At 39.7% G+C, this 14,839-nt stretch overlaps 1 protein-coding gene across 1 annotated transcript in view; it reads right to left on the reverse strand.

The window, feature by feature from the left end:
- MYO18B (myosin XVIIIB) overlaps positions 1-14,839 on the reverse strand; it is a 1,377,385-nt gene that overhangs the window by 342,185 nt on the left and 1,020,361 nt on the right. The window contains exon 32 of the mRNA XM_069214702.1: positions 6,328-6,441. Coding sequence (XP_069070803.1) covers positions 6,328-6,441 — 114 coding nt within the window. The remainder of the gene's footprint in view (positions 1-6,327; positions 6,442-14,839) is intronic.

Raw genomic sequence — 14,839 nt, forward strand, 5'->3', positions numbered from 1 at the left:
CAGATAAGAGGTCTTTAACTCCCATATGCAAGTGTGAGAGGGGCAGAAAGCCCACTAGACACCCTAGTGTCTTTTTATTGCTACAAGGTGTGGGGGTGGCCTGCCCACCAACCCACTCACTGGGATCAGCATCCAAATCCAATATGACCCCAGCAGTCTTTCTGCCCCCCTGGGGACTAAATTATCCCCATCTTTTTGGTAAGAAGGGAAATTATGATTTTAGATGATTTTCTTATATATATATATATATATATATATATATATATATATATATATATATATATATATACGTAGCAGAGTTAGGATATTATCCTACTTCTATGCTGAATAGCTGCACTTTCGGCCTCTGATGAGCTGTTAGTTGGGGAAACCTATCAAATCTAGACACTTCTGAAAATTAAACATCTGTGGGAGTCTAGGGTGGTATGCCTCGTGTGAATGCCACAAAGCGTTCTTATCTGTAATGCACTGAAAACCTCAAACTTTGTCTAATATTACACATTTTCCTTGCATTTCTGTGCCATAAACTTCCGGATTCAGCAGGAATCAACAAAATCCTTACAGCCCAGAGTTCCCCCATTTGTACCTACAAAAATGCTACCCCACTTGTGAGACTTGGCCTAATGCTCCCGACAGGCACAAATCAAACCAGGGTCAATGATAGTCGCTCCATGAAAGGAATTCTGTGTAAAACAACCTGGTGAAAGCCACGCAAGTCACCACATCCTGGTTTCCCCTAGGTGAGCAGTTTAAAAAAATATACAAGTTCGCTAGGTTTCCTTGGGTGTCAGCTGAGATAAGGCCCAAAATCCACAGCTACTCACTTTGCAAAAAATGGGTCAGCTTTGAGTGGAAAAATTTGATTTGTCCGTGTTTGAGGCTTGCAAGGGATTCTAGGTAAAACAACATGGTGAGAGTCACGCCATCCTGAATTCCTCTGTGCACCTAATTTAAAAAAATGTACAGGTATCCCTAGGTGCTGGCTGTGTTAGGGCCCAAAACCCACAGCTACCCACTTTGCAAAAAAAAAGGGTCAGTTTTGAGTGGAAAGATATGAATTATCTATGTTGTGTTTTAGGTTGTTTACTGTTGCAGGCACGAGGCCTACCCACACAAGTATAGGATATTAGAATATTCATTATTACCAAATGGATTTTGCTGCATGTGTGCCTTCCATATATAAGCCCGTATGTAAGAAAGAACGTAGTTTGAAAAATACCCTCTATGCTCATAAGGGTGCCCACAAATTCAGAGATGTACAAAGAACCACTGCTCCTAAATTCCATACCTTGTACCCAGATTCAGAAATACATTTGTTACTTTGATACCTATTTTTCCCTCTACATATTTCACCATATGAATTGGTGTATACTCAGTACACAACAAAAAACCATTGTAAGGTGCAGCTCAGTTGTTGGCTCTGGGTACCTCCAGTTCTTGGAAAACCTACAAGCCCTATTTATACCCACAACCAAAAGGGCATACAATGGTATGTTGCTTTTGTTAATCTGCCATTGTGACCAGAAGCTACAGATGAAAACATTGTCACACACGTCTGTTGTTTCCTACTCATTTTCAGTATTTCTTCAACAGTTAATTTCTTTGGGAAAATCTTGAAGAATCTACACATTTGACCGCCTGCTGAATTTCTACTGTCTCAAACTTGGTGAAACACAAACATACAATTTTAAGATTTCAATCCACCAATATGTGATTATATAGTATGTTCTTTTTTCTCTCCTCTTCCATACCATAACAACATAAGATCTTCCTTGTCAAGCTTGTCACTTATAATATAAACCCCAATAGTTAAAAAAAAATTACCACTTGCCGAATTTGGAATGCAGTCTAATTTTGAAAAATACATAGCTTTCCTGGATCACCAATGGATTTCACACTGGTTTGCACTACAAAATGGAAAGGTTAAAAGCATAGAAACATAGGAAAAATGGACTAACTCTTTGAAAAATGCCAAGACTGTGGTAACAATGTGTTTTTTGATTCAGTTCTGCATGTTCCTAAAAAGTTGGGAAGATGGTGACTTTAGCACATTGGAGCCATTTGTATGCAAAAAACAGACACTTTTATCCAGAGCAATTTTTTTTTTTTCCACAAAACTCAAAATGTACCTATATTTTGGCTATTTATTTTCTTAGTCCCCTTAAGGAGAATCAACAAACTCTGGGCACCTTTAGAATACCCAGGATGTTGGAAAAAGGGACACAAATATTGCGAGGAAAGATTACATGGACAAAACGTTAAGGAGGCCTAAATGGGAACTACCCTAAATAGCTGAAAAAGGCTTAGCATTAGGGGGGCAGTGAAAGGGTTAAAGTCAAATACCATATTCTTTGAGGAATCAACATGAGAAGTACATGTCCACATTGACTGTCTAAAATGCCTGACAAGAGAACCCTAAAAGAAATTCATCAACTGCATTTTACTATGGGTTGGATGAAACAGGAGAAAATGTGAATGCTTGAATCTGCTGGCCACTAAGGATGCTACATTGTCATTTTCATGGAGATTACTGAGTAACTCTCCAGTTGCTCCGTACCACAGGTTGACCTGTTATCGAAGAACTATGAAGAAACATATCCAGCAGACTGAGAATAAGCTTTCCCAATGTGTACACAGAAGCAGATTTTGAGAAGCGGAGGAAGACATGAAGCAAGGAATCTAACATGCCAATGCTACCTTTTTAGTATTTTGAAGAAACTGCCCTATTCTCCTAATGAGATCATTTTATTCACAGTAAAAGTTGTACAAAACAATCACGCTAGCAAGATCACTTCTGCCATAAGTTTTTATCTCCAGAGCTGTTCACAGAAGTTCTTCCAGTCTGCATCAATACTGCTAGTGATATATTCAGGAATGTACCCAGGCCACCCTTTCATGTTTAATAATACAAATATGTGTATCTAATGTAGAAGGTTGGCGCTGTATATAGTGTGCAAAACCATGTACATTGTGCAGAGAGTCTGGGCACCCACATATTGGTTATAGAGGTAAAAACTAGACCACCTAATGCTCTAATTTCTATGGTAGCTGGGTCGACCAGTTAGACCAATCTTGGAGAAGTGCAAAGCATTTGCTGTACTCACAGTATCAATAAAAATGAACACACATTCAAAGGAATAACTCAAAACCAATTTACAAACAAAACCAAATTTTTATGAAATGTTTAAGACCAAGATCATTAAAATCGGGTATCTACTTTTAAAGTAATGATTTTTCAAAGTTTAGAAAAGGTCTTGTTTCTGTGCATAATTGCGCAACATAGGAATCAATGGGAGAAAATGTAAAGAGATACATATAAAATCAGGCAGTGCCTTTACCAGTGTCTCCTTTGGTTGATAGGTCGAGGTTGTCAAGAGGTCCTGTGGACCAGCTGAAAAAGTTTGGTCGATCCCTGGTTTTGGCAGAAGCAGCTGCTGAAGAGTCCTTGGAGCAGGTGCAGAACCACTGCGAGGGACCACTTGTAAAAGTAATGCCCAGATGAACTAGAAGGTGAGTCTGTTGGGTCCCCTTGGAGTATAGAGGTTGCAAGGGATGGGGGACCCAAAAAGCACAGCTGATTCTCCGGTGCATGCCAGAGAGGCCGGTTGTAGAGCAGATAGATGAGCCAAGAGCTGTGCATAAAGGTGCCCTTGGAAGCAGGAGGCAGGCCACTTTGAGGGTGGATTGCAGGTCATCAAGACTTCTCTTGTGGTGGTTCTTATGAATCCTGATGTCCCTGGACAGTGGCTTATTCCTGGTGCTTCTGGAGTTTGCAGTGGACTTTTGTTCTGGGTGTCTAATGTTGGGGGCCCAGTACCCCTGGCTATTTGCACGGTTCAGCCACTGGAGGTCACAGTGACTCCAAATAGACACACTTGCAGGATTCATTCTCCGGGTCCACTGGTGAAATTTGGTTTATCTTCAGGGTCTGGTTCCTTGGTCAGCAGTCAGTCAGTGCACTGGACTTCACTGGTCTTTTGATTCTTTATTGGAGGGAGATCTTTCACGATTTTCAGAAGGGTGGAGGTCCTCTGGGAATTTGTAGAGTCTGTCCAATGTCCATGCAACCCCTCAGCTGCAATTGTCGAGTCCTCGATGCAGATGGCAGGGCTTGGCACCTTTTTCTTTGTGCAGTAGGAATGCAATTCTTGAGCCTTGGGTCTTCTTTGTTGTAGGCCTTCTTGTATCCTTGGAATCTGATCTGCAGGTCTAGGGGTGCCCACTAAATACTGCATTTAGTGGTTGTTTAGGGGAGTGCCTAGTAGTGACCAATTAGTCATCTACCTTAGGGTGGCTACACCTACTATGGCACCATTTCCTGTGGGCATAGGTCACATCCCTATCCCTGATAGACTACTTTCCTATCATGCATGATTGATGAAAATGAAATGGAGAGGTCACCTCACATGCAACACTTTAGGGGTGGTGCAAGCTGGGGGTGGCCACTGCTCCTGTCCTTTGTGCATTTTTTCACTGTTCCTCCTGCCAAAAGTGGGGATTTGCAGCGGGAAGGGCCATCTGCTGCTAGCAGCAAGTCTGGGGTGTCAAGTTTCAAGGATGTAAGCCCTTTGAAGCCCATATGCAGGGCTGTGCACATTCCTGGAGGAGGAGGTGTAACACCTCTGCCCAGGAAGGCTTTATTCTCTTGACCCAGAGAGCACAGGTTCTCACCCCAGGGTTCTAGAATCTTGTCTGGTGATGGCAGGCTGGTTGTGACCGACCAGCAACCATATCAGAGTAATTAGCTTTTACCGGGAGGCACCTCTGAGGTGGCCCCTCTGTACATATTGCAATAAATATAATCTAGGTACCAGTTAGGAGTTGTCACTCTGAATTGTTTGATACCAAACAGCCCACAGTGCAGAGTGGCTATCATGTAGCTGTGGAACTCATACTGACCATTGTCCAGCACATGCATGTAAAATGGCTGCTCTGTTCACTTACTATGCCACAGGTTTGGCAGGAACACAGTAGGGGCATACTGCTCATGAATCTATGCCCACACCTACAGTATAGTGCACACTGCCTTGGGATTGCCCCAGGACACTCAGCCTGCAATGGCAGTGCCGGGTACACTTGGATGCATGGCGCCTGAGGTTGGCACAATCTGTGCTGCTGCTCTCAGGGGCCTACCCTTAGTACCCCATGCCTTGGGTACCCAAGGACCATTTCCCAGGGACTTATAGTGACAGCTAAAGGTGTTGCCAATTGTGCCAATGAATCACAACAGTTTTGGGAAAGAGATCTGGCCCAGGGAACCTGGTTAGTAGGCACCCTGGACACTAACAACTTTGAAGCCACATCAAATACCAGGCAAAATGTGGGGGCTAACCATGTCAAAGAGGTACTTTCCTACATCAGTAGTGGCTTGTGGCAGGGAAAACGGGTGGGGCAGCGTGGCGCATGGCGGGTGAGAAATAAAATAAAATGATTTTTAAAAAACGTACCTTAATTCCGCACCGCACTGCTCCGCTGCTCCATTCCTCCGTCCTCAAGTTGACTGCAGTCACAGGCTCCCAGCCTGCCTGCATCCAATCCTGATGCTGCTTAGTACTGGGAGTCTGTGCATGCTCTCTCCAGCCCGGCAACACAGTGCCAGGCTGGAGAGAGCACACTGCACATGTGTTTGGCCGGCCTGAGACGGCCAGCCGAACACACATGTGCTCTGAGGGGAGTGCACAGTGCACTCTCCTCAGTGCTCGTCACACTCTATGGTGCCACCTCTGTTAATACAAAACGATAATAAACGTAGTTTATTATCGTTTTTTATTAAAGGGTTTGTAGCTGCTGCTGCTGGTGGGGGGAGATGCTTCTCCATCCTAGCGGAGGAGTTGCCCCTGTCCTACATCTACAAATAAAGTTTTTCGGTCCATCCTAGTGATGCCCTCCAAATTTGTCCTGCCCACTGCAGTAGTCCAGAATTACCATTTATGTGTCCAGATTATTCCCAGTACCCTCTAACCGCTCCATATGTATCACTGAATTGATGCAGAGACATTTATCCAATCAACCTACTATAATCACTATTTCCAATTGTGTTTTCAAAGCACCCCAATAAAACAAGATGCCTAGAGTTGGACTCACAAAATGTGTTGGCCGTACAGTGGCAAAACTGCAATTGTTTCAGGCTGATCTCATCAGCCTAAAAAAACTGCTTCCTTCCAGTGCTTCTTGGTCTTGAACCTGCCTGCATTAATTTCAAATGAGCACTAAAATATTGCCTCTTCCACTCTGTATATGGGTTCTAGCCAATAAAATGTGTTAAAACATCAGGTGAACATGCTTCTCTCCAACTTCCTGTGAATCTAAGAAAAATATCTTACATACCATATTTTTATTTCGACATATGTTCTCCAGCTCCACATGAAGATTCTCTAAATCCATACTTAAGATTTTCTGAGATTTCAGAGATTCTGCATATCGTACTTCAGACTCCTCCAGCTGTAAAACAATAATAATATTGGCAGTTGTCATTTGTATGGGTAATTTGGGGACTTTCTCAACTTCACATCTCTAAAATACCGAAGTAACTCATAAAATCCAAACCTTTCGCTATTCATGAATACAAGGTGTCTGACATGTAGTCTGTGTATGTATTCCGTTACTGTGGTCTATGAAGAGAGCAGTAACTAGGCCACCTGTCTGTCTATTGATACAGAACACGATAGCAATCAAACCAAAATGTGTATAATCAGACAGGTTTTCTCAACATAGTCAATCAAAACAAGCTATGTTGTGATTAAAAAATAAATGTATAATATTTACCTGATTTATACATTATCTAATTCAGTCTACTGCATATTGTTATATTTACCTTTGCTTAGAGTAAATTAATGTTTTTATAAAATAAATCTGATTTCCGAGACAATTCAATATCAAAGTTATATTAGGTGTACAAAGTAGCACCCTAAAACACTGATATTTTACAGTTATGATTAGTTGTGTAAACAATAGCTCATTGCTTCACTTTTAACATTACTATTGAAATCTCTAATGATATCATTGATCACATCACTGATGATGTCAAAATATCTGTTTATTGACATGAATAATGTATGATGGGAAGTGTATGCTTAGGAAGAGAGAATAAAAATAAAGACTACCACAATTTAAACCTGCTAAAGAACTCAAAACGACCAAAATGCTAAGCACAATTTATTTCGGGTGGAGGAGGCAAAACCACAGATACAAAACAAAACAAAATACTCCACAGAGCCCAGTATGCGTGTTCTTCTGCTATGCAAAGTGGGGATTGAGCATTAGGTGTGGCACCCTGCACCCAGACTCCATCCCTCCCAAAGTGGCTGCATAAGCTATTCCTTGTACACCACTTGTCTGTGATGTAAAGTGTATAGGGCATGTGGTTTGTGGATACTATGTGAGAAAACTAGATATAGGGCCTGATTACGATCTTGGCAGGTGGGATGTTCTGTCACAAATGTGATGGATATCCCGTCTGCTGTATTACATGTTCCATTATATCCCATGGAACTTGAAATACAGCGGATTGGGTATCCGTCACTTTTATGGCGGAGATACCCATCCCCCAAGATCATAATCAGGGCCATAGTTCACAATTAGGGCCAGATTTACAAAGGTTTTACATTGGCTCTGTATTACTTTTATAATGCATACCTGATGCAAAATCCTTTTCAAGATTTGCAAACCAATGCAAATTCGTATTTGCATTGGTTTGTAAGGAAATGTAACACAAACAACTGCAAAGCACTGCTCTGTGTTACTTTGCATCAGAGGGCCATTACATGTATAGTACATGGGTGTTCCTGTGCTATCATTCATGCTTTTTGGCTCAAAACCCTATCTACTAACAAAAGTAGACAAGGATTTTGAACAAAAATAACAGCACTTTGAACCAGGCGTTAAAAGGAGAAATAATTTTAGTTCTCCTTTATTTTCCTACTTTACATGTGTGCTGCACTGTACAACATGCATATAAGGTAGGACAAGTTCTAAATTTTCTCTAGGCATAACATTTTGTACTGGAAGGGTACCCTTTCAGCACAAAACCTCATCAACACTCATGCAGACACCCCTGCACTATGGTGCAAAATAGTGCGTGTGGCATACAGCTGCCTGATTGTGCACCAGCATTAGGGATAGGAGAGGAGAGTGCTGTATCTCTGTGGATATGGTGCTCTCATGCTCTCTCCTTGTCACGCAATACAGGCAACTTTGGGTGCTCTTCTATGTTGCCTGGCATCTTTGTAAATCTGGCCCCGTGTATGAATATCGTGAAGGAATGGATCGTTATCCAAGGCTATGTGCAGCTGTAGCTCTGTAGCTGGGGAAGAGAGTAAAACTGCACTTAAGCCCCAAAATCTAGAGTGCACAGAGCACACTGAATACAGCTAAAATAATGGCAATGATTGAATGAGCATCCAAAAGTTACAAAAAATAAGACAAAAAATCTTCTTTTTTCAAGTATATGTCTAAGGATTCAGAAATGGGCCAGGGAAAATAGAAAACATTTTTGCAAGGTGATTACACATAAGTCAAAGTATTTATGATTGAAGTATACTGTGTGCGGATAACTGTCTGAATTAAAATTATAAGCAAGTAATGCCCTTGCATACAAAAGGCACCAGACATACACGCTCAATTAGCCTCCAGCATGAGAGTTTGGATCATGTTCAGAATACTCGTCTAAACTTGTTGATTAGTTTTTTGTCCTATCTCTAACTCATTTGTAAGAGACCCATCTTTCATTTTAGAGATTTGAGCAGATTGCAGCTTTGAGATCAGTGAACAATTCTTAACATTTAATGTGAAATAGTAATATCCAACTACTCCTTATGACAATCCATCAAATTTGTGATATTGTTTCTAAAAAATGCCCTCTTCCCCATATGATAGCCAGCTTCTTAAATAGGAATCGTCACATCAGGCTTTAACAAAAATATATTTTTCTTCTTAAAAAGCACATTTTCTTCACCAGTGAAAGGGAAAGGTTAGGAAAACACTATTGCCTCAAATTTGGAAATTCAGTTTACAGTCTGCTGCTAAAATGAACCAATATGTATTCAACCTATTTGCCATTAATCTAAAAAAATCTGGGAAGCTGTGTTGTTGAGGGATTATGCATCTAGGATAGTTCTGAAGCACTGCTTACTTATCTTCATAACTGGTTGAATACGAATTGTTTACCTCTGAAGCTTACAATGAACAAGAACAAACATCACATCAATTTTCTGTCTGTAGGGATCTTAGTGAAAGACAACACATTGATCTCTTCAATTCCTTCATATTTGCATGAATTGCTCTAAAGGTATAATTATTTTAAGTACATTTTGTGGATGTGTGTCTTAATACTACAATAGTACTACTAACATATTACAAGATACCAGTCACAAACATACTTGTGACTGTTCTTCTTCTGAATTTCCTATCTTTTTCTGTGCAGAGATCTCCACCCTGATTGCAGAATAGTAACTCTGGGAGAACTAGAGAAGAGTGGTTGTAAAATGGGGACCGCTTAGAATTAAAGGGGAGGAGAGTAGGGAGGTGTGAGTAGGAGTTTAGGGAAGATTATGGTGGGATCTAGGGAGGAATGAGTGCCCATCCACAAATGAGTAGGCCAATTGTTGTTTAAAAAGCTGCCATTCTAAAGTTACTATGGCCCAAAAGGGACCCAAAACAGTAGTACTTTTCTCCAGCTCAGAGTTAGATAAGTCCAGCACTACACATGGCCGATCAGTGGATTTGCAACACTTCCCATGGAAAATATTATTGCTAGGGACTTAAGTTGGAACACCATGGGAAGTATTGTTAAATTACAAATTTAAAAAGCATTATAACATTAATCTCTCCGTGCTAAATTATAGGGGAAAGTAAAAACCTTTATTAAACTTGAAAAACGATAAACATATTTTTAGGTTAGCTAGAAGGTGAATTAATGTTATATATTTATTTTCTATGTAGAACAAAATGTTAAGAAGTACAGCACTATCAACTACATTTTTAAATAAATATGTAATTATTTATATATTAAACAAAATCAAACAAATTTTACTGAAGTTTAAATATAAATTAAAAAAACTATGACTTTATTATGTCTTAATAAGTATTAAAAGTGATGCAAAGAATGAATTAAAACTAATTTAATTATATTTTCACAGTAATTAGTTTTACATTAATATTGCCTCTTGCTCCTAAGATCAGCCTATTTTACCAGCTGCTTCTCCTGTTTGCTTTTTAGTTTGATTATTACAGTAATTCAAATGAGCTATACTGGTATTCCCCAAGGACAACTCAACAAAAAAACGCCATAAAAAGAGTAATTTGGGTTGGTAATTAAACTTTTCTATATCTTTATCTAATAGGACATCTGTTTTAATCACAATTTTCCTATTATTGCACCTTCTCAATACGAAGCAGTAGGGGATGACACAGAAGGCCAAGGGCATCTTTGTTCCTTTAAGGAGGCCACGAAGTTGACTCACCGGGAAACGTTTAGATACCCTGGCGCCTGTCTTTGTCTGCAATATGAAGGCAGCTATGTGATTAAAACCCCAGAAGCAGATACTACTTGACCAACCAGCAGTGGTTAATTAATAACAAGCTGCACAGACACAGAGAATGTCTGTCCATCTTAGTTTAAAAGTCAATGCTTAATGTGAGAAGCTGCACTGGCCAAGTCATTAACTACTTTTATCACACCTTTCGCACGTAACTTGCTATCCGTGTGGGTATCCGTGTGGGTAAACGTTTCACATGAGCTTTGCAAGCACCAGTATTGGGCTGACCATCAGCTTCACCAGCAGAAAATGCAGACTTCACTTTAATACACATTTTGCACTCATGAAATGTGATCCACTGTCTCAAATCTCAGAACTGCTTTGGGCTGGTTCTTCTTTCTATTCAGTCATCACACTATTTGGAAAAGAATAGGACCATGATGCCTTGCACCTACTTATTCAATTTTTGCCATTTTGGTATCATCTTGTTTATTAAAATATTCTCTATTTTTATTATTGAATAATATTAATTATTTTGCTGTATTTTTGACTTTTCGATTATTTTGGTACTTCTAAATGTTTTACACATTTTCTTAAGTTAAGCCTGCCTACTGTACCAGGGGTGCGCTCAGGTTTAAATTACTGAAATCTTTACTGGGCCTAACAGGAAGAGTGCCATTATTATTTATGGTGGACTACCATACATCCAACTAATAATCCACTTCCTCATACTAATGATTCTCCAAACATGGTAGCCTGCTGCCGCCATTCAATGTGGCTTATGATAGGGACAGTAGTCCACCATCCTCTATTAAGGCATGCTGAGTGTGCTCCTCCAGGTCACAGGATAGGTCCTGAACTGCATATTGCCAGGGACAATGACAATGAACATATGATAGATTAGCAGAAGACCAGGTCAACAATAGTCAGGATGCTAGATTCACACAATTAGGGACTATGCCTGTGTGCCTTGCGTGGAATATTCCTGTCCCAACACATGATTTGTGTTTCAGTCCGGCTGGAAAGTTTTGGTTAATTTGTGGGACGTCTTAGTACTGTAAATGCACATCAACTACTTACACTTTGAGACTTCTCTTTTCAACACTGTTGATCACCTTTCAGAAGGATGGTGCCACCCAAAGTCCTACAACACAGCCTGTCAGTACTGAATGTGTTAAATGTGAAATATTAAGAATCAAAAAACACCATTGAAAAAAAACCATTCCACGGCTTCAGATTTTTCATTTGAATGCTTGATCCTCCGGGCCACATTGGCAGCTTTCAATTTTACCTGTGATGGAGTTTCAGACTAGGAACTTGATGAATTTTGAAGCCCCTGGTATTAATTTAAAATAACTAAGCACCCTGAACAGACAGTTTGCTGTTTCAGCAAAGGCAAGTGCCTTTAAATTGTTTTGGAAATGAATTTCTGTATTTTCCTGATAGGTAAGGTGAAAATCATAACTTTTTTAGATTCAATGAGCCAGGTAATTCACAGTGGATGTGATTCAATCTCGATATGTCACATCTTTTGTTAGTCAGTGGCTGCTTTGTCTGGAGTCATTACAGTGGTTAGGGTGATAAATTGAGACATCTGCAATCTTCTAAGATTTCAGTATCTTCAGTTTCCAATAAATGGCTAACAACTAACTCCCAAATAAAAAACAATTTGTGTACAGAGAAAATAATCTTCCAAACAAAGTAACTTGTAAATCAAAAAGCAATAGAGAGTAAATGAAAGCTCAGATAATATGTATTCTACTACAGTTCAAAGGTAATTTACTACTTGGCTGCTGAGCCCTCTGCGCTGAGAGATTTGCAGGTCCAGGGGATTAATGAAGATGACTTCAATATCTTAAGAAAACAATAACTAGAGACCAACTTTACAGAAATGTAAATTGAATGGTGCAAAACTACTGGAAATGCATTGTTGCGCTTTGGGAAAAATAATTCAATTTTCTGTATCATCCAATGCGAAGTTACAGCAACTTTCCATTTAGATTCAGTTTCCTGTGTGAACATGCAAGTGCCCCCACCATGGCAGACTAATTCACAAACCTCAGAAACGGTAGTAATTTGTACATGAAATCTAAATTTCTGTGTGGAAACACAGAAACAAATACATAATTTCGTCAAAAAGAACAATTTATGTTTCGGGGATATTCAAAGAAGTTTAAAGGTTTAGAGTTTCCAATGGATGCGGGAATATTAAACATATTTCAGGGTAGAAGTATCGAGATAGACAGCATGTTTAGCCAAGCTCACAGAAAAGTACAGTTGTGAAATTGCAAATGTTACTTCAAATGCTGGTTCTTGTGACTCACTGGACTAAGGTATACACCGCAGGGATAGGCGTTTGATCTCAAGGTCAAAGGTTCAAATCCTGACAAGTCTAATCAACCTTCATCCTTTCGAGGTAGATAACTGGATAACTGAGTACTACTAGCTTGGATAGTGCTAAACATCTTTTATTTAGCACCACTATTGTAATAGGTGAGCTTGTGGTGTACAAATATGCATGTCATGTCATGTCATGTCATGTCATGTTATGTTATGGTATGTTATGTTATGTTATGTTATGGTAAATTATTTGAAAAACACTACAACAATTTTATAAATGCTTCCTCAAGGAATCAGGAAAACATGGGTAAAGGGTGGGCCGAAGTGCAGCTATCTGTTTTAAAGTGCACACAATGTGTCTACATAAGATATCTGTATTGTAATAATTGCACTTATATAGCATTTACTGCCATTATTGAAGTGTTGAAGTGCTTTACACAGTGCACCACACTTCAACAGGAACCAAAGGTTAGAGATTAGTATAGTGCTTATAGGTAATTTTTGGAGATTTGGGTTAATCTTGTGCTCTCATGGAAACCATTCCAAACATTTACTCCAGTTTCATAGTGGTAGATTACATTCAAAAGACTTAAGAGTGATTATTAGTAGAGGGTATGTGTGTTCATGTGGATGGTTGGTGCGATTTATAGATGAGCTAGAGGGGATGCAGGGGGTTTACAAAGAGCTTGTTGTCATCTTTGAAGTCGATGTGTGGGCAATTTGCAGAAATGCAATAACAGCGATTAAGGCAAACACATGACAGAGAAGGCAATATTTGGAGAAAGAAGGCACGCAGTAATTGGAAGTAGAAGAGTGTCATTTGAAGGAAGAAAATGGAGAGCCAACAATCAGACTTTTTTACAGCTAAGATAAGTTTTTCATGGAGGGTTTTAGAAATATTGAGGAGGCATTTTGAGATAGTATGCAATCTGAGAGTCCAAAGAAACAACATTATTTCCCTGTCATAGGTGTGCACGCATACAAACATTTGGAATTGTAATTTCCTGATTGTGATTCCATGCGAATCACAAATAGGAAATCAAATGTGTGAAACTCCACTGAGTTTCTTTTGCGATTCCCAGTGTGTCGTAAATAGACCTACCTCATTAATATTAGAGACGTAGGTCGCAATTTGCGACCCACTGGATATCACAAAAATCACAGGCATGGTGACCTTCTGGTGTCAGCAGACCACCATGTCCGTCATTGCTTTTAAATAAAGCAATCTTTTTTTTTTAAACGCAGCCCTTTTTCCTTAAAGGAAAATGGTCTGTGAATAATAAGTAAAAAATGAAAAGTGGGACCAACGTGTGCTCTTTAAAAACGTTTTCGCAAGCGTTCACAACAGGGAAAAGGGACCTTGGGGACCACTTCCCTTTTGTAAATGGGTTACCACCAATTTGAAATTGGTGATAACTGTGATTGTTTTGCGACAACATTCACGGCCACAAAATAATCATACATACCACTGCCAGTCACTATGAGGAAGGGACATCCATGGCAGGCCCCTTCCTAATAAGGAGCTGCAAACCCATTTTGAGATTCGGTAAATAGATTACTGAATCACAAATTTGGGTTTGTACATAGGGAAAAACTTTTTCTTTGCTGCAAACCAAGCAATTTCATGAATCAGGCTGTTTGCGTCCAAGAAAAAGCTAGATACACCTGGCCCATAGTGCTCGACTAAGTTCTTTTGATTGGTGCTAGATTCAAACAGTCTGTTCACTCTCGGCTACACTTGACCACTGCTTCTGCAAGTGCAGTTGATCAGCTCAGGGATTGGAAGTGTAAACTGACAGCTAGATGCGTATATGAAACATCAAAAGATTTAGGAAGCAGTAATCTTGTGATCTTAGCAATGTGAGAGATATATGGGATAAATAATGCAGACATTAAAAAGGAGATTCTGTAAATGCTGGATGAGTTGTTTTCTGGCGTTCACCTTTAAAGTTTATCTCACCGTACTATTTACAAAAGCGGAGTGAATCCAATTTTGTTGACCCTGGTTTAAAACGTACAAGGTG

The sequence above is a fragment of the Pleurodeles waltl genome, chromosome 11 (genome assembly GCF_031143425.1).
Source record: "Pleurodeles waltl isolate 20211129_DDA chromosome 11, aPleWal1.hap1.20221129, whole genome shotgun sequence".
NCBI classification, from domain to species: Eukaryota; Metazoa; Chordata; class Amphibia; order Caudata; family Salamandridae; genus Pleurodeles; species Pleurodeles waltl.